This window comes from Ambystoma mexicanum, chromosome 1q (genome assembly GCF_040938575.1).
Source record: "Ambystoma mexicanum isolate Mex_15411 chromosome 1q, UKY_AmexF1_1, whole genome shotgun sequence".
NCBI classification, from domain to species: domain Eukaryota; kingdom Metazoa; phylum Chordata; class Amphibia; order Caudata; family Ambystomatidae; genus Ambystoma; species Ambystoma mexicanum.
In genome coordinates, this window is record NC_090922.1 from 96543121 (window position 1) to 96568165 (window position 25045).

Consider the following 25045-nt stretch of genomic DNA (forward strand, 5'->3'; position numbering starts at 1 on the left):
GGGGCATCATGAGACCACGCAAGGGCAATGTTGCGGGTTTCGGTAGTGGGTAGAAAAAGTCGGTCGGCAATAAATGGTAGCCTGTCATGAAACGTGGGATCCCACTCAGATAATTGGTCAGGATGCAGGGAGACCCAATCCCGAACAGCTTCCAGCAAAGGCAGTGAAGGGGTACATAGACAAACCACCTTGCTGCAGTCCAGGAGAGTGTCGGGATATTTCGGTAGAGTGACCCCCCCCCCCCAGGGGAGCGAGATAGAGCATCAGCCTTCCCGTGAGCTGAACCCGAGCGATGTTTGATAAAGTCAAAGGTTGCAAAAAACAAATGCCATCTGACCTGTCTACTGTTGATGCACTTTAGAGAAGCCAGATCCTGTAGGTTTTCGTGATCGGTGTACACGGTGACATGATGTTTAGCACCCAAGAGGTGGTGTCGCCAAACATGAAAGGCGTCCATGACTGCCAACAATTCTTTTTCGGTCACCGTGTAATGGGATTCTGCGTCGGTGAATTTGCGGGAGTGAAAGGGCACGGGGTGAAGCCGACCGGTAGCGGGACAGACCTGTAACAAGACCGCCCCCAAGGCGAAGGAGGAAGCGTCAGCCTCCACGATGAATGGCAATTCCGGGTCCGGGTGTTGCAGAACCGGGGCGTTAGTAAACGCCGTCTTGAGGGAGTCAAAGGCCTGTTGGTGTGTTTCGGCCCATAGAAAGGGAACACAAGGACTTGTCAAAGAAGTAAGAGGAGCCACTAGAGAAGAGAAGCCGGAGATAAACCGTCGGTAAAAGTTTGCAAAGCCAAGGAATGACTGAAGCGCTTTTAGGGTTTTTGGAGCCGGCCAGTCTAATACGGCCCTTACTTTGGAGGAGTTCATGGCTAAGCCTCCAGGCGTAATATGAAAACCGAGAAATTCCACGGTGTCAGCGTGGAATTGACATTTCTCTGGTTTTGCGAAGAGCGAGTGTCTTTGTAAACGTGAGAGTACCTCCCGTACATGGGGTATGTGTTCTTTCAGGGTTCGGGAATAAATCAGGATGTCATCTAGATAGACGACAACAAACACATCCAGAATATCGGAGAAAATATCATTCATGAATCTTTGAAATGTGGCCGGGGCATTACATAGACCAAGCAGCATTACCGTATACTCATATAACCCATATCGAGTGCAAAAAGCGGTCTTCCATTCATCCCCAGGACGAACGCGGACTAGGTTATAAGCCCCACGAAGATCTAATTTCATGAATACAGAAGCATGAGAGAGACGGTCAAGCAGTGGCGTAATCAGGGGAATGGGATATCGTTTTTTTTCTGTGATAGCATTAAGTCGTCTGTAGTCTACACATGGGCGGAGGTCACCCTCCTTCTTGGGGACGAAAAAGATGGGACTGGCTGCAGGCGAAGAAGACGGACGGATATGGCCTAACCGGAGGGACTTTTGGATGTACTCCTTGAGTGCTGTTTCTTCAGTAGGGGAAAGGGAATAAATCTGGCCCGTGGGTACTGTACTGTCCGGAATCAGATCTATTGAGCAGTCGTAGGGACGGTGCGGAGGAAGCACTTCGGAAGAACCATGGTCGAATATGCCTGCAAAATCCTGATATTGAGCGGGAATGAGCGCAGAAATCAGTCCCACCACGTGGTGTTCTGTTGGCGAACTCATGGTGTCCTCTATGGTCAAATGGGCTATAGCCCCTAGGGCCTGAGCAGGAGTGTGATCGTTGGTGTTTGCAGGAAGACAGAAGCATTGGCATAACTCTGACTCAAAGTGAACTGAGCCCGTCTTCCAGTTTATCAGCGGGTTATGCTCATGGAGCCAGGGGATCCCCAAGATTAGGCTGAACTGTGGCATGGCAATGAGGTCGAAACGTATGGTTTCTTTGTGTGTGTCTTGAATAGTAAGAAGCATAGGAGCCGTCTGCTGTTTAATGGGCCCGGATATCAGGGATGAACCATTCACCGCCTGAACCGGTTCCGGCCTGGTCTTAGTCAAAAGGGGCAGGTTGAGTGCGTGGGCAAGCGTAATATTGATGAAATTACCCGTAGCCCCGGAGTCAAGGATGATCGTGACCGGGTGTGAGACCTCAGGCGTGGGTTGGAGCGTGGCCTGTAAACGTATGGGCCGGATACGGCCAAAGGCAGGTATCGTATCCGGGGTGAGAGGGACAGGGCTCGACCCAGTACCCGGGTCGAGCATTCCGAAAACCCGGCGTTTTAAGTTTTGGCCGGCGGGGTCATTCCTTAACATAGTGGCCAGTCAGACCACAGTAATAGCACGCATTTTCCACCCTCCTGCGCTCCCTCACTGATGGTGCGATTGGACTACGTATGTCCCCTACCTGCATAGGTTCCTGATTGGAGCTGGAGGCAGTAGAGGTGGAGGATGGCACTGATGTGGAAGCAAAACCGGCCTCGGCTCTGCGTTCTGAACGCCTAGCATCCACTTGTAATGCCATATCCACCAGATCATGGTATGCCGTGAGCAAAGCAGGGACTACGGCAAGTGCGTCTTTCATGACATTGTTCAGACCCCTGTAAAAAACAACAGCCTTTTTACTTTCAGGCCATGAAGTTTCTGCTGCAAGTTGGTAAAATTTGGTAATGTACTCAATCAAAGACCCCCTACCTTGTCCCAGATCCAATAGTTGCAAGTCTTGGGACTGCACCTTATGGCGGGTATCAAATACTCAGGCCTTTTCTGTGATCAGCAAGTCGAAATCATAAAGCACCGGGCTGTTGCTTTCCATGAGGGGATTAGCCCAAGTGGCAGCTATGCCCGCCAAATGTGATAGGGTGAAGGCGGCTTTTGCAGTTGAGTCTAGGAAGGCCTGGGGTCTACACAAAAAGTGCAGTTTGCACAGATTGACGAACGTCCTAAACTTGCCGGGGTCCCCATGATACCTTTCTGGGGAAGCCAAAGGGAAAGGAGCGGGAAGTACTATAGGCGTGGGATTCTGAGGGATTGGAACCGGAGGAGGGGCTATCGGTGGAGTGGAAGGGGCACCCCCGAATTCCAAATCAGGAGGCAGAGGGTGTCTGATACTCTGGAGGTAGTCTAACCGTTGATGAATGGCAGTGTTTGCTGCGGCCATGTCTGCACATAACACGGTTATGGCTTGGACCATAGTAGCCAAGGGTTCTTCCGCGGCCCCCTCCATCGCCTACACGACAGGGTGGCTTCACAGTCTGTTGTATCTTGACTGTCGTGTAGAACGAGGATACCTCCGTCCACAAGTGCCGCCCAGGGAGACTACAAATGTCACTCCCTGTACAGCCCTTGAGGCCACAGGTGTGAGATGATCTTCCGGAGCCACGGACTTCTGGGAACCACTGGGCCACTGCAAATAAACACTGGTTAAGTAACTAGCCACAACAATAATCACAAACCTAACAACAAGAAAGGAACAGTCTTACCAATGGCTGATAGATGCAGTTCAGTTGAACCTAGTGAGGGCAGTCTGTGATTCGTAACCAGAGTTCCAATATCCAAGAGGCAGAACACAGCCAGAACACAGGGCAATCCAAAAAACAGTCTGTGAAACAATCCAAGGTCGAATTCCAAGTGAGCCAAAACAAGATGAACGTAGCGCCAAACAGTAGTCACGAGAACAGCTGTGAAGCACTGAACACTCATGTCCGAGCATTTAAGTAGCAGCGCTACGTTTGTCTTCCGGTCACGTGGTCCACACCCGCATCACGTGATCGTGTTGTTGTTACACGTGAGCGGGAGATGTCGGCCACGTGACGCGGAAGCAGGAAACGAGGCTGATCCCGCAGCCGCCACGGAATACGCCAATGGAGCGGGCGTCCGCGGCGGTGGGCTGGCCGTTGGCGCTGCCGCCCTGGAACACAGGAGGAAGGCTGCGGTGGGTCCCGGATCCGAGCCTGCGGATGGGGCATAGTGGAGGTATGGGGTCTGGGGCTTTGGGGGGTGACATCGGGAACAACGGGAACTCCTAGGGACGTGACAGTGAGGAGGTTTTGGTGGCTTTAAAAGTTTAAGCCATCCCAAGTTTTAAGGAAGTATGTTTTCATCTTGTGCTGCAAACAAAACAGCATTTTCATATTCCCAGTCTCAGAGAGCCTGACTCAGGCTGTATCACCCCACACCCCTTAGACAAACTAAAACAGCAGAATTTAGCAGTGGTACAACCGACATTAAGGTCTCTAAAAGGGATTGAGAGTACTCAGGCTTATATTATGGATCAATCTACCCGCCGGGAGGTATTAATAAGCACAAGGGATGACCCTAGCTCAGAGGTCTCCCAGGCACCATCTAACTCGCTCAATTGATGTTTATTACATTGGCTAACCTCAGTCTGTGGACTACCTGAGCAGCATCATCTTGTATGTGTCGTCCCAAATTTACAAAGCATAGATCAATGAAGAAGGCACAACATCTCCAAATTCAGGTTTGTCCCATATACCATGATCTTGGAACTCTCCTCACAGGGATCCACAGCAAGGCAACGAAAGCTCTGTGGACGCACCCTTGTCCAACAAGTGGGGTTAGACAATTTTCTTATTGTAAAAGCACCATAGTGGGTTGCGCTTCTGGTAAAAATAATATAGGTAATTCTTTGATTGCTGTTCCAAAAAATTAGATTTTATTTTTTAAACTTGCATTCATTTTCATGCAACTTTAAATTTCCTTCATGTATTTGTAAATGTCCATATACACATACTTTTTTCCATTCACATTTTTTTGCTCTCAACACGTGTTTCCCCACAGTGATTATCCGTGGTTCTTCAGGAGAGATACTAAAAGGAAAGTATAGAAGAAAAAAAATAGAATAAAATAATAGTCAGAATTTGAATCAGAAAATATTTAATCGAAATGGTAGGGAGAAAGAATAATCTATTTAAATTATATGATTTATTTGATACACTCACCTAATTTTCTTATTCTTTATATCTCAACCAACATTCTCTCTAAATTTTCATATCTGTATTGTCATCAGCAGTATTTATTCTTATTTTCAAAACAATTCCTTCCAAAATATTTTTTTGTCCAAGAATAATGGAAAGTCAATTATTTAGACCATATATTAATCATGTATTACATTTAGGAATTATAAACATCCCATATATATTTTGTCATCAACAGTATTCTTGTTTTCAAAGCAATTCTTCAAAATTATTATTTTGCCTAATAATAATAGAAAATCAATTTTTTAGACCATATATTAATCATGTATTTTATCATACATTCTTTTTCTATTTCTATTTGGGAGGCTACTGCTACATCCTCTATAAGTTAATTACCTTTTTGTTTCTGCTGTTCCTCAGGAACGATTGCCACCAGTCGCCAGGATCCGCGCTGGTGGATTGTTTGGCTTTCTTTTCTCTTGTAAAGCCCGCGATTGCGTGATGTATGACGTCACCCTGTTACGTTACGTGATGACGTCACGCATCACGCTAAATACGTCAAGCGGCCATTTTCCACTACTGAGGATCGCGTAACTAGTCCTTTCTTATGGAAGGACTATTTTTTCTAGCATTTTGTACCTAAAAGTGGAAGGTAAGTTTAAGCATGAACAAATTTTTGTTGAAAAGATTTTTTTAAAAAGAGGATTTTTTGGGAAAGAATAAAATGATGTAAATCAAAGATATTTAAAATTTTTAGAGAAAGAAAAAAAAAGAAAAAAAAGGAATAATTTTAATCCAAAGAAAGAAAAGAAAAGAAAAAGGAAAATTCAAGTTGCCTAGCATGACCATATTGAAATTAATTCAGCCCGCATACATAATGATGATTCACAGAGTATGACATACAAAAGAAACAACAAATTGATGTGTTGCACATTATAAACAATAAATATAAACACCAAATATATCCAAGAAATGAACATTATATAGTGATGAATGCAGAAAGTATAGTGTTCATAGCCAGTAGGCCATTTCATTTTCCGAATTCAGGCCTGATTGGCACGTATCCAGAGTGCATATCCATTTTGCCTCTCTCTTTCTTAACAAAAGTGCTCTGTTTCCTCCTCTCTCTGGTGTGTCAACTCTTTCTAGGCCAAGGAATTTAATGTTTTTTATTTCATTCAGTTGGTGTTCTTGGTTGAAATGTATTGCCATTGGATATCTGGTATCATTATTTGTGATGGCTCTTAAATGTTCCTGAAGTCTAATTTTTAATGGTCGGATGGCACTTCCAACGTATCTTTTCCCACAGATACAAGTAATAGCATAGATTACATATTTTGTATTACAGTTAATGTAATGCTTGATCTTTTGTAATTTTCCATTAGGCAACTTGATTTCCTTTGTTCCATTTTCTATTTGATTGCAAATAATACAATTTCCACAACTGTGAGTTCCTATTGGTGCCGGAACTTTTAGGAATTAACTGAGGATTTCCGTTCTGTCCTCTTTCAAATGACTAGGACTCATTTTTTGTTTCAATGTGGGAGCTCTACGATAAATAATCCTTGGTTTGACTTCTATATTTTGTCTTATTATATCATCACTTTGTAAAATGTTCCAGTGTTTTTTCAAAACCTTCTTAAGAACATATGCTTCACTATTGTAAGTTGTGATAACATCTACTTTTGTTTGTGTATTTCTTGTTTTTGGTCGGTCTTTTAACAATTCTGTTCTTGGTATTTTTTCTGCTTTTTTGATAGCTAGTTCTTCTTCATCTGCTTTGTAGCCTCTCTTTGTGAACTGAGTTGATACGTGTTCGTCAAATTTGTCTTTTGAACTACAGTTCTGTTTTGTTCTGAGTATTCCACCATAGGGTATATTCTTAATTATATGTTTCACATGGTTGCTTTCTGCATGTAGAACTTTGTTCACTGCAGTGGGTTTGATGTACAAATCAGTCATTATTTTTTTTCCATCCGTATAAATTTGCAAGTCCAGAAACTCAACACTCTCTGTGCTGATTTTAACTGTGAATTTTATGTTGTAGTTATTTGAATTTAGATGTCCGATGTAGTCTTCTAGTGTCTTTTTGTCTCCATTCCATATGATTAGTACATCGTCGATGTAACGTCCCCAATATACAATATTTCTGTCTTTAAATGCTGAGTGTTGCCATGCATGATTTATTTCATAATGTCCAATGAACAGGTTGGCGTAAGAGGGCGCAAACTTTGCCCCCATCGCCGTGCCCTGCTCTTGTCTGTAGATGATTTTACTAAACATGAAAATATTATTAGTCAATGCAAAATGTAACATTTCCAAAATCATTTTGTTATGTTGCAGAAATGAGATCGACCTTGATTTCAAGAAGAACTCGGTTGCCTCCATCCCTTTCAGGTGATCTATGCTGGTGTAAAGAGACACCACATCGAGAGTTACAAAAAGATAGTTTTTATCACATGGTATTTCTTCCATTTGTTGAACAACATGTTTACTGTCTCTTAGATATGATGCCAAACTTACTGTGAACGGCTGTAAATGAAGGTCTATGTATTGTGAAGCCCTTTCCGTTAATGAACCTATCCCATTAATTATGGGTCTGCAAGATGGAAATATTTCGAAATTTTTGTGAATATTTGGTAGAAAGTAAATTATTGGCATGATTATGTGAGTATTATCTAGGTAATTGTATTCTTCTTCTGAAAGTAGGCCCATTTCTTCCCAATTTTTAATCATTAGGTGCCATTGTGTTTGAAGTTCTTTAATGGGATTTTTTTGAAGTATTGAGTAACAGTTTTTATCATTCAAATGTCTGGTTCCTTCGGTTATGTAATCTTTTCTTTGCATGAGAACAATATTCCCTCCTTTGTCCGCTGATTTCGTTACCCATTGTTGGTTTTTCACAAGAGAGTCAATAGCTTTAGATTCCTTAAGTGAAAGATTATGCTTGAATTTCGAGGATTTGTTGTTCAGTTAGTTCTGTCTTAGATCTTCACTCACCATTTTTTGAAAGATGTCTATCACATTATTTTCTGCCATTCTTGGTATGAATTTTGATTTCAATTTAAGATTAGATTCTTCCGTTTGAAAAGGATTAATATTCTGTTCTTCCAAGAACATTTCTGTCGTATAATTTTCTTCTGTAAGATTCATTATGTTAAGTGTCCCTTCTACTATTTCAACTGTGAGTGGTGATATTTCTTGTTCTGTCTTTTTTCTTTTTTTGTGCATCGATTCAGCAAAATATTTTTTACATTTTAATTTCCTGCAGAATTTGAACAAATCCACTTGTGTGAAAATAATCTGCTTTATTTGAAGGGCTGCAGTTGAGTCCTTTATTGAGCACTGTATTGAGTGTATTGTCTACTTGTTCTCCTGTTAAGTTCAATACAAGATTTACTTGTTCCCTTGCCCTTGTGATCTCGATTGCATACCTTTTTGTCCTCCTCCTTTGTTTTTGCGTTCCTCCTGCCGGGAGGTATTAATAAGCACAAGGGATGACCCTAGCTCAGAGGTCTCCCAGGCACCATCTAACTCGCTCAATTGATGTTTATTACATTGGCTAACCTCAGTCTGTGGACTACCTGAGCAGCATCATCTTGTATGTGTTGTCCCAAATTTACAAAGCATAGATCAATGAAGAAGGCACAACATCTCCAAATTCAGGTTTGTCCCATATACCATGATCTTGGAACTCTCTTCGCAGGGATCCACAGCAAGGCAACAAAAGCTCTGTGGACGCACCCTTTATGGGTCCAATAAGTGGGGTTAGATAACATGATATGAGCAGGCGTGTTACACATTTGGATTACGGTGAGGACCAGTCAGTCTTCTCTTCAACAAGGTCAGTCAAGAAAAATAGCAATATTATTGACCATTGGACTTCAATGTCCTCTATATAGACTGCTTATCTGCCCGCCCACCCCCCATCAGTGCCCCCCAGTTCTTAAAATGCCTTTCTCTTTGGTGCCCTCTCCTTTTCCGCCTGTACACAGTCCAGTTTATATGCTCACCCCAATCCCTCCAATCTGTTAGCTCCTAATCGGAAATGACCAGCTATGGCACCCCCACCCACTGCACTATGTACTGTCTGCCCATCCCCCACCCTCCCTGCCACTTTGTGCTCAGCTGCTGGGGGGGAAAAAGTGTTTGAGGAGCTCTTTCTTGTTGACCTTCCCCATCTGATTCCGTGGGATCTCCTCAACCTGGATTATCTCAGCCGGGATTGTGTACGGAGCCATTAATTCCCTGAAAAGAAAGCACAAGAGGGACATAGTCACTGCAAATGTTCACCCACAAAAACGTTCAGCACCGCTTTAAGGTACATCAATCCACATTTTATCACTCCACACAGATAGGTTTCAATTCTCAAAAATGAGATGGTTTTAGCTCCCAGTAACATCGAGGCGGGTATGCAGCCTTTGGTAAAATGCAATAGAAACTAAATCAGCGGACCTGGTTCAAGTGGTGGTATTGGATGCAACTGGAATATTTAAAGAGCTAGACCCATGGGATGGAGCAATAATTGAAACACTGGAACGGGAGCAATAATTGAAACACTGGAACGGGAAGAGTCACGACTCAGATTGCAGGTATGAACAATGCAGGTTTACTGATGAGTCTTTCTGATGAAGGTCTTTGGTAAGAGAGAGAGGGAGAGAGAGAGAGAGAGAGTAAGGTAAACCAAACATTGGCAATGCCAATAGTTTTGGCGTTTACTGTTGTTATTTGCATTTATAGGCACCAGGGTGCATGGAGGAGAGTGCAAGGTTTTAAAGGAGAATGCAATAAGGGGTGTGCAGGTGTTCAAGAGAATGAGAAGGGGAATAGAGCAAGGGAGGGAGCCAGTGACAGATGGGGCCATTGATGATGAGCAAGAGGAAATATGAGCAAGAAAGGGTAAGAAATAAAGCAAGAGTGTGAGAGTAAAGACGAGAGGGTGTAGAGAGGAGGTAAGGTAGGTGGGTGGGAGAAAAGACGGTATAGGTTGGGCAGGGCTAGAGAGCTAGAGGGGGTAGGTGTGCATGGGTGTGGGTAGCTACGCCACCAAAATGCGCCAAAACCAAAGAGTTAAGTAATTGCATCGAAGTGAATTGTCACAAAGTTATCCACTTCGATGTAACATACAACCAGCGAGCTATGACTAAGCTCTCCCACATTTAATACTATGGCACTTCTGGATAACTTAGTAACACTACCTAAATTATGTTTAGCTGCTGGCACCATGGGTGCTCCCTCTGGAGCAACATAACCCCATGGTTCTCCACTAAAGAGGATCCTGTACTTCCAAACAACACCCATCAACACAGGTTTCTTATTTGTCACTCCCGCTAGCCAACGAAACATCCCCTTCGCTAACTAAAGAGTTATGCACAAGAGAGAAAACAAAAAACACAAGCACAGTACAAGAGCAATTTACTTAAGCCGGTACGTTCAGTGCATCACCATGCTGTCATGAGGCACACGCTGCCATGCAAGAGACTGCTTGATCTACGATACTATGCAAATCACAGCTTTGAGATTAAACGGCAAATTAGGGACAAATCATGAGTGAATTCTATGGCAACTGACAAACTAGCGATTTAGAGTGACGTAGCCCCAGCTGGCCTTTACATTTACCACGCCATAAGCCAGAGAGGTGTCAAGCAGGGGTTGAGGGAATTTAGATACCTTTACCATTGACAGAGAGTGTTAGGCGAATCAGAGGTATGCAGAAGTTTTATAGGCACTATTGGAATAAGCCTCAGATCAGAAGAGTAAGCCAGAGGAATGTCTAGTGACACCCCAGCAAGCCTCAAGTGAACTCACATGCAGCCCATGACACAAAAGGCTTAAATATAATGTTGGAGGCAAGAACGATTTCCAAATATGATTAAATGGTCAGGAATACCTCAGAGAGCCACGTAGCTGAAGGTGAAGACACACCACAAAGTTGTGATGTACCTGTCAAGTGCCCCAGTGAGTTGGGCGCTATGTTAGGTCCAGCAAAGCCCTCGTTAGAACAGAGGAAGTGGCATATACAGGTTTAAGGATACATCTGACACAAATTCAAGAAAGAGTGCACAAAATACACAGGGAAACACCAGGGTGAAAAGGGAGCAGCTGAGTAAATGACACTAGAGAGGCCAAGGACATGTTAAGAATTTGTCAAATTGGAAAATGGGCACGGGTCTAAGGCGATTGTATGCCCCGTTGGGCCCCCACACCAAGCAGAGCCAAAGAACGACTTTGTTCAGCTTTTTGGATGCATACGTGCAGTGTAACTGGTGTAACCAAGGGGACGCACACCTTTCCTCTGCAAGAAGGCAGAAAATGTGGTTTTGTTGTGTGCCATTTTGCAATGTATGGCAAGCGACAGGAGCCTACGTTCAATTGAGGCAGAGTGAAAATAAAACCTTGGTAAATCCACTGATGAAGACTACTAATAGACTACAGAGTGCCGACTGGATCCTTGATGTACACAATCGCAGATCTGACCCCAGGACCATTACCAAGGGCCCATGCCACGAATCAAAACATGGCGGACGGTGATGTTGCCAATACCATCACGACCCTTGACTGTTAACTAGTAGGTCATTGGGACTGCCTGCATTACACAAAAAATTCACTATCATTTGGTCATTTCAACAAATAAGCATCAAAATGAATGACTATGTACAGTAAGGCGCGAGGACTTCCTTACTCCGAGGCGAGGACAGACTGATCTAAGATAGCCTCTGCTGCACATCCATTACCCACCCTCCTAGTTAACATTGTTCCTAGGACCGCAGGTCCAATATCTACCCGTACTATTCCCAAACCAGTACAGGTCATATCGATATGCAACCATGCCACAGTACCCCTACCACAGAAACTTTCTTTGTATTCGGTTTGTTTTCGGTTTAGGACACAGTGGTCATATCATCGATACCAACATGCCAGAGGCAACAAAGTGTGTTGATGATTCGAAAAAAAAATCAGAAACGCCATAAGTAAGCCTTTCTGTGATGAGTAAGGTTACATTTCTCAAGGGGGGGTACTAGAATAACAACGATGTATCTTACCCGTTCTTCATGTCAACCTCCAGCAGCCTGTCATAACTGCTGAAGAAGTACTGGATGTCGCTTTTCACGAACTTGGTAACTCAACCTCCCGATGGATACTCGGGTAGTGCTTGGTTATCAGCCATCTTCACATGGAATTTCTTAATGCGGTGGCAGAACGCACTACAGCTCACAAACAATTTCAAAAGGAGTCGTGTTGAGGAACTCAAAGCACAGTCGGAAATTGCAGAAGCACAGCCAAGCTTGACAAAACAAGGCCGAGCTGGTGCTTCAGACATTACATCACGAAGCGTCGGCAAGTTGCCATGCCAACGCCCTAGACTGCTCCCGAACTCCCCTTTCTCCTTTCACTTTTTAAAGTACCAATATTTTAGGCATTAGGTGGTGCTAGTGCCACCAAATGCACTAAAACCAAATAGCGGAGACATACCATGGCAGAAACACTCCTCAGCATACCCAGGCCTCACACATGCTCACACGCACCATTCAACCACGTTTCACATACAGCAACCAGTGATTCTCACATACCACAAGTAAGGTTTAAAGGGACAGTACTTTGTACATATATTGATAACTTTCACTGGACGAATAACATGATTGTAAAATGGTATTATTATTAGGTTTCGAGACTACATGTCACTTTTTCAGGTGTCAATAGTGGAAACTTAAAAGGCAACTTTACATAAATCCAACACTGAATCACATAGGGGGTCGTTTTAAAATAAAAATCAAAATAAATGGAAATTGAAAATTTTGGGGGACCACCAACCCCTGCACATACTTATTGTTGGGTTCCTAGCATGCAATTACCAACTTCTGTAAGGCAGAGTGCAAAAGTAACAATTAAAACAGGGGCCGAGGGTAATTTTAAACAAAAAGGTTAATTGCATGCAGAGGACCACCAAAGCTAACACTTACGTGTTGCTGGGCCCCGGCATTTAATTTTAAACACTCCCAAAGAGTAGGGCAAACGTAAGAGTAAATGAAGGCAAAATCGCCTTTACTCTTCACTTTTACTCTCCTCTTTGGGAGAAATAAGACACTGTGTGCAAATATGCCTTGCAGGGGGCATTTTATAATGGATTCCAATGGATTTTGCATGCTCCGTAGCAGGTGCAAATGAGAGTCATAGTCCATTGGAATCTTTGGATTTATACCTGCATGAAAGACTCATTCAGGCATAAAACCAAATGCTCTTCTGAGATGGAGGAGGGAAGCAAAACAGAAGAACAAGTTACTCTCTTACCTGGTAACGTTCTTTCGATGGGATGGTCCGACGACCTATTCCATATATATGACATGTAATCACCACAGCTGTGCTGCTTCGGAAAATCTTCGGCATCTGTATCCTGCGTCGATGACGTCGATACGCCGCCCCCGAGGACCTCCTCCGACGGCCGACGTCACTGGATGTTATAAGTAGGACACACGACGCCCGTAGCCTCAGTTGTAGTTTTTTCCCAGAACGTGTGGCACCAGTCTTCTGCCAGTCTGACACACAAAGCCTTGCGGAAACGTAAGCTACAATCGCATAAGAAATTCTGTAGCAGGGAGGGAGCGATATGGAATACGTCGTCGGACCATGCCATCGAAAGAACGTTACCAGGTAAGAGAGTAACTTGTTCTTTGAGGGGATTGGGTCCTCCGACGTATTCCATATCTATGAGAGACTCCCAAAGCAGTACCAATGCAAGGAGGTGGGAAAAGAATTTAGAAAACAGAAATTTAGAATGCCCAATCAAATTGCAGAGTAAAGGACCACCTTGCCAAAGGCCAGATCCTGCCCACGGATGGATTCGAGGGAGTAGTGACGTACAAAAGTATGTACCGAAGCCCAGGTGGCTGCATCACAGATGTTACGAATAGGAACACCCCTCTGTAGGGCAGTAGAGGCAGCCATACCCCTGGTAGAATGGGCCCGCAAGCCGACTGGTGGGTCCTCACCCGCCAAGCGGTAACAATCAGAGATAGCCAAAATAATCAGCGAGACAAAGTCTGTTTCGTCACAGCTTGTCCCAAACGCTTTCCAGCGTAACCAATGAAGAGTTGATCGTCCACTCTGACCCGGGACATGCGTGAAATATAAAAGCTTAACGCTCTCCTAGGATCAAGCCTATGGAGCCTCTCCTCTTCCTTACCAGGATGTGGAGGAGGTTAAAACGCCGGAAGAACAACCTTCTGGCCTAAATGAAATTCCGACACCACCTTCGGAAGAAAGGGAGGACGAACTCTAAGGACAACCCTGTCCTTCTGAAACACAGTGAAGGGTGGCTTAACTGAAAGTGCCTGTAACTCACTCACTCTGCGAGCGGAAGTGACCGCAACCAAAAATACAGTTTTAAGAGTTAACACTCTCAAAGGGCATGAATGCAAAGGCTCAAACGGAGCACCCATCAGAAACTTGAGAACAAGTTTCAAATCCCAACCGGGCACCTGGAAAGGTGACGGCGGGAACACATTAGTGAGCCCTTTCAGAAACTGAGAAATTAAAGGAATTTTAAAATAGGAACACTCTTCAGACGAGTGCTTAAATATGGACAGCGCCGCCAGGTAACCTTTAATGGTACGCACTTGCAGGCCCCTGTGGGCCAAAGAAAGCAAAAAAGACAGAACCATGGGAATGTCACATGCAAAAGGATCCACATTCTTAACCCTGCACCAGTTGCAGAACTTACACCAACGACAACGGTACAGGGACTTTGTTGCAGGCCGTCTAGCCGAGAGCAACACCTCCATCACGTCTTCAGGGAGGTCCCAATCCTTATAACTCAACCTTTCAGAAACCAAGTGTGAAGGTTGAGGGATCTGACCTCTGGATGGAGAACCTGACCCCCCTCCCGTGAGAGCAGATCGTCTCGGTAGGGAAGACGACGTGGAGGGCAGATGGACAAGTTAAGAAGGTCCGGGTACCACGTCCTCCAGGCCCACACCGGAGCAATGAGGATCATCCGGGAACCGAACCTCCGTAACCTCTGCAGTACTGGCGGGATGACGGGGACTGGAGGAAACGCGTACAGCAGTGGGAATGACCACTCCACCACAAACACGTCTCCTAAGGCTCCTCTTGGAGGAAATTCCCGTTAGCAGAACCTCTCGCACTTCTGGTTGACACTGGAGGTGAAGAGATCCACTTGAGGGGTCCTTCAAAGGATGAAGATCTCCAGGAGAATCTCATGAGCCAACTCCCACTCGTGAGAGATCACGCTCTGCCTGCTCAGAGCGTCCGCCGTCTCGTTTTCGTCTCCGGCCAGATGAACTGCCAAGATCGAAACTTCCTGCTGGATTGCCCAAAACCAGAGCTGCATCGCCTCCCTGCACAGAGGAAGTGACCCTGCCCCCCCCCCCTTTTTGCTGAGGTAGTGCATGGCCACAGTGTTGTCTGTCAGGATCAGGACATTCTTCCCTCGCACAGTCGGCAGAAAAGCCTTCAGGGCTAGCCTGACGGCCCTCAGCTCCAACAGATTGATATGGAGTCTGGACTCCGGAGACCAACAACCGCTGACCGTCATGTTGGCATGAGCTCCCCATCCCGTGAGGGATGCGTCCATCACGATCGTCACCTCCGGCCAGGGTAGCCAAAATGGAGCCCCCTTCATCAGATTGTCTTCGACGGCCCACCACAGAAGGTCCTGGGCGACCGAGGACGGCACCTGAACAGGGTCCGACATCCTGCCAGAGGACTGAGACCACTGGAGCTTGAGTGCCCATTGCAAAGATCTCATGCGCAACCTGGCCTCTGGCACCAGAAGAATGCAGGATGCCATGAGGCCGAGCAATCTCAAGAACTCGAACGCTGGGAGACTCCGGGCAAGCTGAAACTTGTGCACCATCTGCTGAATGTGATAAGCCCTCACCTGGGGAGGAAAACACTGCCCCAGGGACGTGTCAAGCACAGCTCCGATGTACTGGAGCCTCTGAGGTGGTGTCAAATGGGACTTCTTTAAGTTGAGGTAGAAGCCCAGCTTGTGGAGGGAGTGGCAGGTGACTGACAGATGATCCAGGACTTGCTCGGGAGAGCGCGCCCTGATCAACCAATCGTCCAGGTAGGGGTAGACGTGAATCCCCCCTTTCCTGAGGTGCGCTGCCACCACTACCATGAGCTTGGTGAAGACCCTCGGGGTGGAGGTCAATCCGAACGGCAAGACCCGAAACTGAAAGTGCGAGTCGCCAACCGCGAACCTCAGGTACTTCTTGTGCTTTGGATGTATCGGCACATGAAAATAAGCGTCCTTGAGGTCGAGAAACACCAACCAGTCCTGAAGTTGAAGGGCCTGGAGGACTTGAGAGAGAGTAACTATCTTGAACTTGTCCTTCCTGAGGAGTTTGTTCAAACCGCGCAAGTCCATGATGGGTCTCAATCCCCGTCTTTCTTCGAAATAAAAAAATAAGAGGAATACCATCCCTTGTTCCTCTCCGCTACAGGCACCAGTTCTATGGCGCCTTTCTCCAGCAGGGATTGAATTTCCTGTACAAGGAGCGGATCCGGACTCTTCAAAGAGAGATTCCCCGGTGGATTGTCTTGAGGCCTTTGCCGGAAAGGAAGACAGTAGCCGTGGGTTATGATCTCCAGAACCCACACATCTGAAGTAATGACGCGCCACTCTGCAAGGTGCTGCGCCAGCCTTCCCCCAACCGGCGAACCATGGGACATGGCCTTATGACTGAGCTGAAGCGGCTGCGGCGTTGCCTGAGGGCAAAGAGGCAACAGCACGAGCGGCCTTGGCACCGCGAGTACCTTGTTTTCCACCTCTGGCACTCCTACGGTGGCCCCTTTGACTGGCAGCTCCTCTCACTTTACCAAAGGATGAGTAATAACGAAAGGAACCTCCCGTCCATTGCTGTCCCCTAGGACGAAAAGGCAGAGGTTGGCGAACTGCAGCGCCCAACTACTTCGCTGCAGCTTTGGCGGTCTGCAACCTCTCAAGGCTCTCGTCAGCCTTGCTGCCAAAAAGATGTTCCCCATCAAAGGGCATGTTGAGGAGCCGGGCCTGCACATCAGGAGCAAACCACGACTTCCGCAACCACGCAAACCTGCGTATCACGGTGCTCGCCGCCATGGACCGGCTGACGCAATCTGACATGTCCAAACCCGACTGAACGGCCTCACACATGACATCCTTGCCATCCTGAACCATGGCAAGGAAGGAACCCATCCCGTTCGTCCCCTTCGGGAATATGTTCAGCCGCTAAGGAAACACAGTTCCACAGAGTGTGCGTAAAACGTGACAAGGCACAAATGGAGTTGGCTGCCTGAAGCGCCATACACCCTGAAGAAAACACTTTCTTCGCCCAGCCGTCAAAACGTTTGTCGTCCCCATCAGGAGGGATGGTAGGATATGACGCCTGCTTTGCCGGGGCTGTAGCCGCCTGCACCACCAAACTCTCCGGATTGGGCTGCCTGGTCAAGTAGCAGGGCTCGCTACTGGCTGGGCCGTATTTTCGCAGCAAAGACTTGCCCACTGCCGGGAGACTTTCCGGAGTAGTCCAAGCCGCCGCCACCTTCCTCTGTAGAGCCATATGGAATGGCAGTACCAGGTCAGTTGGTGGACCTTGGTTGAGGATATCCGTAAGGTCATCCTGAAGAAAATCCCCTGGGGGGGCAGACCATCCCAAGTACTCGGTGACCCTGGACATAAGGCGCCGGTACGAGGAGTCGGCATGAGTGCCAGGCTCTACCCTACAAAACTCCACCTCCGGAGAGGTGTCCAGCCCACTGGCATCATGCAGGGACTGCCGCAGGTCCTCAATTTGGCTATGGCCCGAGAGAATCTCGTCCGGCACTGTATCCGGAACCATGCCATCATCAGAGCCCTCATCCACCTCTGAAATAAACTCAAGCTGGCGGCAAGAAGGCACAGAATGTGGAACAAAGCCATGCTTGATCTTTGCCAGAGCCTTTCTAGGTGGTTGCACCGAGCCCTGGGGAACCCCCGTCGAAACAGCCTCGAAAGGCATCAAAGGCGTCGAATGAATCGGCGTCGACGCCGAACGCGGTGCCAACAGCATCGATGGCGTCGACACAGTCCTCGAGGCCGGAGCCCCGAGCGTGTCCCTCGACAGCCTGGGCGCCGATGGCGTTGACGACTTCTTCGGAGGCGGGGCCTCGAAAGAGTCTGTCGACGACCACGGCGCCACCGGCGTCGACGTCTTCCTCGAAGACACCACAGGTGCACACGGTCTCAAGTGTGTCGAGGACCGGGACCTGGAACAGGCATGACGAGAACGATTCCCCTTGTCCGAGTGGGACCTCTTCCGCGAATCGTGCCGACCACCCGAGCCCGAAGGTGTGCGAGCGGTGTCTCTCAACCGATCCCAACCGACCCCACTCGGAGGCGCGGATGGACCAGTGCCCTGCGATTCGAGAATCGCCAACATTTTCTTCCCGAAGGAAGCCCATTTCTCCGGCGTCGCCTGCTTGGTGGGGTAAGCAACCCGCCAACGAGCGGAGTCCTCGGATGAGGACGGGGAAGGCGACCGATGACGGTGCTTCCGGGAGTGCCTCGAAGAGGCAGAGGAGTGGTGGGACCGACTTCGGGACCGAGACCCACTGGACTTCCGACGATGACGTGGAGAGTCGCCCCTCGAATCGTCCGTCGAAAGCCCCGCAGACCTCGACTTCCGTGGCTTGGACACCTTACCTACCGATAACTTCTTCTTGCGCTCCCACAAGGCTTTGGACGTGAGCGACTGGCAGTCGACACAGTCATCCGTGTCATGGGCCTCCCCGAGGCACCAGAGGCAGGCATCATGTGAGTCCGTAACCAACATCTTGGACCCACAGTCCCTGCACTTCTTGAAGCCCGGACGCGGTGTGGAAGACGAGGTAGAGATCTTCACGAAGAAAGTACTTCACAAAGGTGCGAAGAACCGAGAAAGAACAGAAACTCCAAAGAGTCGAGGCACGCCGAGATCTCCGAAGCGAACACGCTCGCGGAAAAAACAGAACTGAGGCTACGGGCATTGTGCTTCCTATTTATAACATCCAGTGACATCGGCCGTCGGAGGAGGTCCTCGAGGGCGGTGTATCGACGTCATCGACGCAGGATGCAGACGCAGAAGATTTTCCAAAGTAGCACAGCTGTGGTGATTACATGTCATAGATATGGAATACGTCGGAGGACCCAATCCCCTCGAAAGGCTATCTCTGCTTTGCTGCCCTACTATGCCCTGGAATGGACGCATAAATGTGCTGCAGTGTAAAGGTAAAGCGGAAAAAGCATTTTTCGCTTTACTTTTACACTCCAACACACCACAAAATGCCCCCCGTGGTGAAATCCCCTTTATTCTTTACTTTTACTCTCAGATTACGCTTCGCATGTGTCGTTTACTGATGCACCCGCATGATATTTACCTTGCAGATAGCACGTTTTAATGCGAGGCAGATTCCATAGGAATCCGTTCGTTTTACACCTGCATGGAAATCTAATTCATGCAGGCGTAAAATGAAGTGCTCACACAAAACAGAGGAGGAAAGCACGGAGGAGATGTTAAGTCCACTCCGTGCCCCTCTTCTGCTTTGTGCCAACATAAAAATGAGCTGGAACACAAAACAAAGGCGTAAAAGCACTACCCTCTGCTGTTATGCTTTCATTTTACACCTCAACCATTTTCAAAATAACCCCCAATGGCAGAAAGGTAACTTTACTTCTTGAAGCACTACAGTGAGAGGGGTAACAAGTTAGGGCTATCCCAAATGAAAAGATCTACAGTATCAAGAAATCACGTACTTGGGAGCTATAATCCCACCCAACACTCGTCACACTCCGCACGCTCCGCTGGGTGGAGCAGATTTTATAGGGAAGTGTAAAAAGATAAAGAGGACTTCTGGGCACATTTACTCGCAGCAAAAAGTCCCTCCAGTGAAAATTAAGCACAACAAGTGTTCCAGCAGGGTTTCTTGCCAACACCCAACACTTGTCACAGTGTTGCTATAACTAGCTACAATCAATTATCGTTTTCAAATAGTATGAATGTGAAGGGGGCATGCCCTTTGGAGCCGTAGAGGCTATATACAATAGGAGCAATGTGCAATAAAAAACTGTTTCTCAGCACGGGGCCTGCAGCCGGTGCAGGACATCCTGGCAGAAGCACACAGTTTTCACTAAACCACCCTTTAGTCTCAGCACTTTAATGGGAAATTGTGCTTAGCTGGCTCAGATTTGGAAATACTAGACAAACAAGTGGATAAATGCTGCCTTTGTGTGGAAACACTTACCCAAAGATCGAAGTGAGTGGGGCAATGCATGGACTATCTCTTGCATGAAACGTGGGGGTGAATCGAGGTTGAGGGGGAGCTGCAAGTCTGAATCATGATTCATTAAAAAAAGGAACCAGGGGTTCTGGCTAATTGCTCTACAATGACGCAGGAAAAGGACATCTCTCGCTCTTACTGTTCAGGAACATTCCATGATGATGACAGACAGCCAGATCTGACTTTAAATGTCATTGGGTCGGAAGGGGGAGAGGCCACAGTGATTAAGCATTTGGAACCTCTCGCTGGGCCCTTAAAGGGATGGTCTCAGGTGACCCCCTAGATGAACAAACCTTTTATAACCTGGGTAATCCAGCGGCAGTGTGATTGAAAAACAGCTTGGAGCGCAGAAGGTGTTCATAGATGCTTGACTACGAAAATTCACTTCCTGCTTTGTGTGAGAAACACGTCAGTTCTGTAAGTGAACTACGCCTTTCAGGAGTACATCTACAACTCTCTCTTGAGCTTCGAATGGAGGGAAGAGGTTAACTCATGTCCATCTTCTTCAAGTGATTCCATGTATCAAGCCTTCAACTGGACAGAATACCTTTTTCAAAAGTCACTTGCACATCACCATCACTTGCGCTCTGTCAATCCTAATGGCATAGTGGGAAATTTGCAAGCCACAGAAAAATGCAATGGTGTGATTTTACCAGAATCACAGAGGTAGCAGAATATATCCTACATGTTACAGGCCAGGGGAGAGGGTCCAAGAGAATCTTGGGGTCAGAGAATGTGGTCTGCTCTGTGATGCTGACCCTGGAAAAGATACATGGGGATAGCCCATATTGTCTCCGTCCCATCCGTTTTTGTAAATAGTTAGGGAGGCCCTGAGTCCAAATGTAATAGCTGCATGATACAAAAGGAGGCCAGCAGCAAGTTGAGGAAGCCAAGATGGTGCTTCAAGGAGATAGAGTGTTCATAGAGAGAGATGAGAACAGAAGGGAGGTTGGACGAGAAGAAGAGAAGCAGCATGTAAAGGTGGAAAAGTAGGTGTTACAGCTAGCAGGAGAAGGGGGAAGAGAGAATTGAGAGGTTGGAATATGGAAAGAACAAGGAGGAGGGGTTGGGGAGGGGAAGAGAGATAGAGAGGAGGTAGGAGATGAGAATAGTCCAGGATTTAAAATGCTGGAGCGAAATGAGAAGGCAAAGAGTGAAGGAAATCACAGTTGTTGTGTTGCCATGGTGGAACCTTGCTCAAAACCTACTGGGGGCCCTATCCCAGATGCTGGCCCATGTCAGAAGCTATGGTTGAGAGAGAGGACCAACACTAGCTGGGGTAGATTCCTGGACCTAAGGGAGAAAGCACAGTAAACCTTTGGACCTAGAAAGACTTCAATTGACTTGGGGTTGAGACAGCAATGACGTCAGTCAGACAAAGCATCCAGGACAGATGGAGAAGAAATAAACTGTCAGCAGCTGAACCACCAAGGCATCAGAGGTGTGGTGCCCAGAGCGGTTCACAAAATCTCAAAACCAGGAGGGCCACTCTATTCCAAAAACTAAAAGAGAAGGGCACTGGAAGCCTTGGAAATGCTAGGAACGGTCAGTGACTTTGGGTGAATCACTCGGCATGATTCCACTGACTATTGACCATTATAGATTGAGGAATCAGGAATGAGGTCCACATTCCTACACTAGTCAAATGTTTTTGTTTCTCTCATGGTTGATTGTGTTTTCCCTGAACCTCTGCCCTCTTAGAGATATGCATGATTTGTTATATTGCAACCTCTGTGTACCTGTACAAATAAGAAAGATGTGTAGCCCAATGGTTTGGTCTGAAGTCTTCAGCTGATCCTCTTGCCTGTGACATGTCATCCAACTACTCTGACCTAAAGACCTCAGTGTAACTATCATCACACCACATTTTGCACTAATAGAATCACAGCCAGATAAACCTTGGGCCTTGATGCTGATGACACCACATACAAGGTTAAAACAAATGTAAGTTCAAAACTGTTACTTTGAAATTTCGCTGAAGCAGATACAACTATTAAAATGCATTACGGGGCGTGTCTAGCGCCCATGCCGTGAGGCTCTGCTATCTGAAAAGCTCCTGCATGATACTTCAATAAAGATAGTAAAAAATGCCCGATTCTCTACTAATTTGTGAGAAAAAGAGGTCCGACAGTGTGTAGACCAGCGCCACACATATGTTGATGATGAATCCTGGCAGCCGAAGAAGAACGGAGCGGGGGAAAGCCGAGACAACAGTATCCAAAATGGCAGCTGCTGTGTCTTGGTGAGCTGCCTGAGAGGCGGGGATCTGACGACAGAGAAGGGAAGCGCTCCTTGCCCTGCATTGGCATTTAGCCGAATGGTTGCACCGGCAGAGAGCCGGATCGAGCCAGAGGTGGGGAGAAGCACAACAGTGTGGCTCTGTGGGGCAGAGCGACCCAAAGCCCGGCGGCTGCCTCGGAGCAGGACAGAAGTGCCTTGGTGATGGAGATCGGGCGAAATCTTTCCCCCAATTCGGTACTGGCCTTGACACGGCAAGGTCAGAGGCACTGTTGCCCACAGAGGCTGGTAGGTGCTGCAGGGGTGGGTAACCCTGCAGGGAGAGACCACCTCCTGTCGGGGCACAGCGAGCTTCCCTTGAGGACCAGGGGACACGGCCCACAGACCATGGGGGCCTATCAGGCGAGGCGGCTGGAGATCCCCCCTTTTGAACGGTGAGCGCCCGGACACAGAGGGTAAGCCCGGGAGCACACTGACGCCTGGGACTACAAGAAAGTACACAGCAGTGCCAATATGTGGATCCTGCCTTGGCCGGCCCTGGATATTAGATTTGTACAACCTCTTGGGAATAACTATGACAATGTCAGCACCATGGAGATAATATTATAGAATTGAAGAGGCTGTCCACGTTTTCAAACCAGTACCTAATTTTCTCATAAATCATTTACGGATACAGTCAATAGATAAGGACATCTACTCCTTGGCACAACTATTTACATGTGGATCGGCGCAAGAGGGAGAACGGATGGCAAGAGGGTCATATGACAAAACATTGACATTTTAACACCAATAGAGACTCACTTTGGCAGGTGCGCAATGAAACCTTGAGGCTGCATGGGCGCAAGTTAACTGTATTGCTGGAGGAGAGAGATTGGTGAGACTCACGAAGCACCGAGGGAGGGAGGAGAAACGCTGTGGTGGGCACTTGTGACTGCAGCAAAACCATAACAAATATGTGCAGCCCGCTGGAGGTGCATGGGAAGAGTTTGGGCTACATCAGCTTGCCATATCTGAATGCTATGATAGCGACCTGAAGGCAATGCACACTGGCAGGGTTGTGTGAGCCGGTGAGGAGGTCAAAACCTTGGACGGCGATGGGGAAGTGAGCGTGGAGCAAGGCCTGCGGAAGGAGCGAAGGGATAGTGAAACAGAAAACGGGACCAGCAAGAAGGAACATTTGAACACTAAATCCAAGAGACAAGGCTTGACACTCGTCTCTGAGGGGCTGAAGAGAGAGATAGGAGGAAAGGCAGACGAACTGACCCAGGCGGCTAAGGGGTGCATCCTGTACATGTCTTCTCAGGATGGTGGGAGGTGAGCGCATAATACCCTGAGAAGGCGGCCACCCAAGAAGTGAAGACGCGAAGGAGGGTGGTGCGACGCCTGAGGGAGGATCGGGGAGTGCTTTTCTTGCAATTTGGATAGCAGTGACGTAAGAGTGTTGAGTAGTTATAACAATAGCATTGATTTGACTCAGACATATAATCCAGATGCCTGACAAGTGTCGTAAAGGGAAGGCCAGGCAGACTGTTATGGAAGTTTATGCGGAGAACAATATAACGCAGCAGGAAAACCGAGAGGAAACGGTAGAATCATTGCATGTGGCCCAGTAGGAGGAAGGCCCTATCTTGGCAGCAATTGCAGCGCTAAAGACAGAGTTGGAGGACAAAATTGACGCAGTCATAGTAGATGTTGGCTTACTGCGCCAGGATGTGCGTGCCCTGGCAGACCACTTGGGTACTGCGGAACTGAGAGTGCAAGACAACACGACTAACATCGCTAGCACTCAAACCCAAGTAGAGGACGTACTTGCACGAGTGAAGATCTTAGAGCACCGTGTGGAAGATGCGCAGGGGAGGGCTCGCAGGAATAATGTCAGAATACTTGGACTCCTGGAATGAGAAGAAGGCAGAGACCCCACAGCTTATGTTCAAAACATGCTCCTGCAGGTGGTGGGTCCGGGTACAATAACACAGGGATTTACTGTTGAGAGAGCACATAGGTCGCTAATGAAGAACCCCCCAGCGGAGCCCCCCCCCGGACCCCAGACCAATAATAGCAAAGATTATGAACTACAAGGACAGGGAAAGAATTCTTGCCTTTTTAGAGAACGAGGGACTATCACCAGGGGTTTTTCAAAGTTGGAGATATACCGCGATTACACTGTATTAGTTCAATGGCGCAGAGAAAAGTTTGAGCCAGCCAAAGAACGACTACGACGAGCAAACTTGAGATACATGTTGATTTATCCAGCCGAATTGAAGGCCCTGCACAATGGAAGGTCGTACTTTATTGATAACACTGGAGGCACATTTCTGGATAGATGCGCCGGGGATACTGCAGCTCCTGAGGAAACAACCAACCATAGTGTGGTGGCACAGGAATGGATTATAAATTCTGTCTCTTGGTTCTGCCCACCCCCCCCACAGGTTGGAGACATTGCGTGAGTGATATGGGGAAAAGAAATCCGGGGGCATACGGAACTGGGACACTGGGATGGAAAACAGGCGCCCAGACGGCCGCTGCTGGAAGCAATTGCCACATACCCCGGTTGCAATTTAAGTTTGCAGTTTTAAGGCATCGGGCTGCTGCATGTTACCCAGAATTGGGGAGGCGAGTACGGGAGAGGAGGCTGCGGCTGACC

The 25045-nt window shown here is 47.3% G+C and overlaps 1 protein-coding gene across 1 annotated transcript in view; it reads right to left on the reverse strand.

The window, feature by feature from the left end:
• Positions 1-4576: 4576 nt before the first annotated feature.
• Positions 4577-25045, reverse strand: part of ACSF3 (acyl-CoA synthetase family member 3) — a 1059592-nt gene continuing 1039123 nt past the window's right edge. The window contains exon 10 of the mRNA XM_069635646.1: positions 4577-9117. Within this exon, the coding sequence (XP_069491747.1) occupies positions 8994-9117 (124 nt within the window). The 3' untranslated portion in view covers positions 4577-8993. The remainder of the gene's footprint in view (positions 9118-25045) is intronic.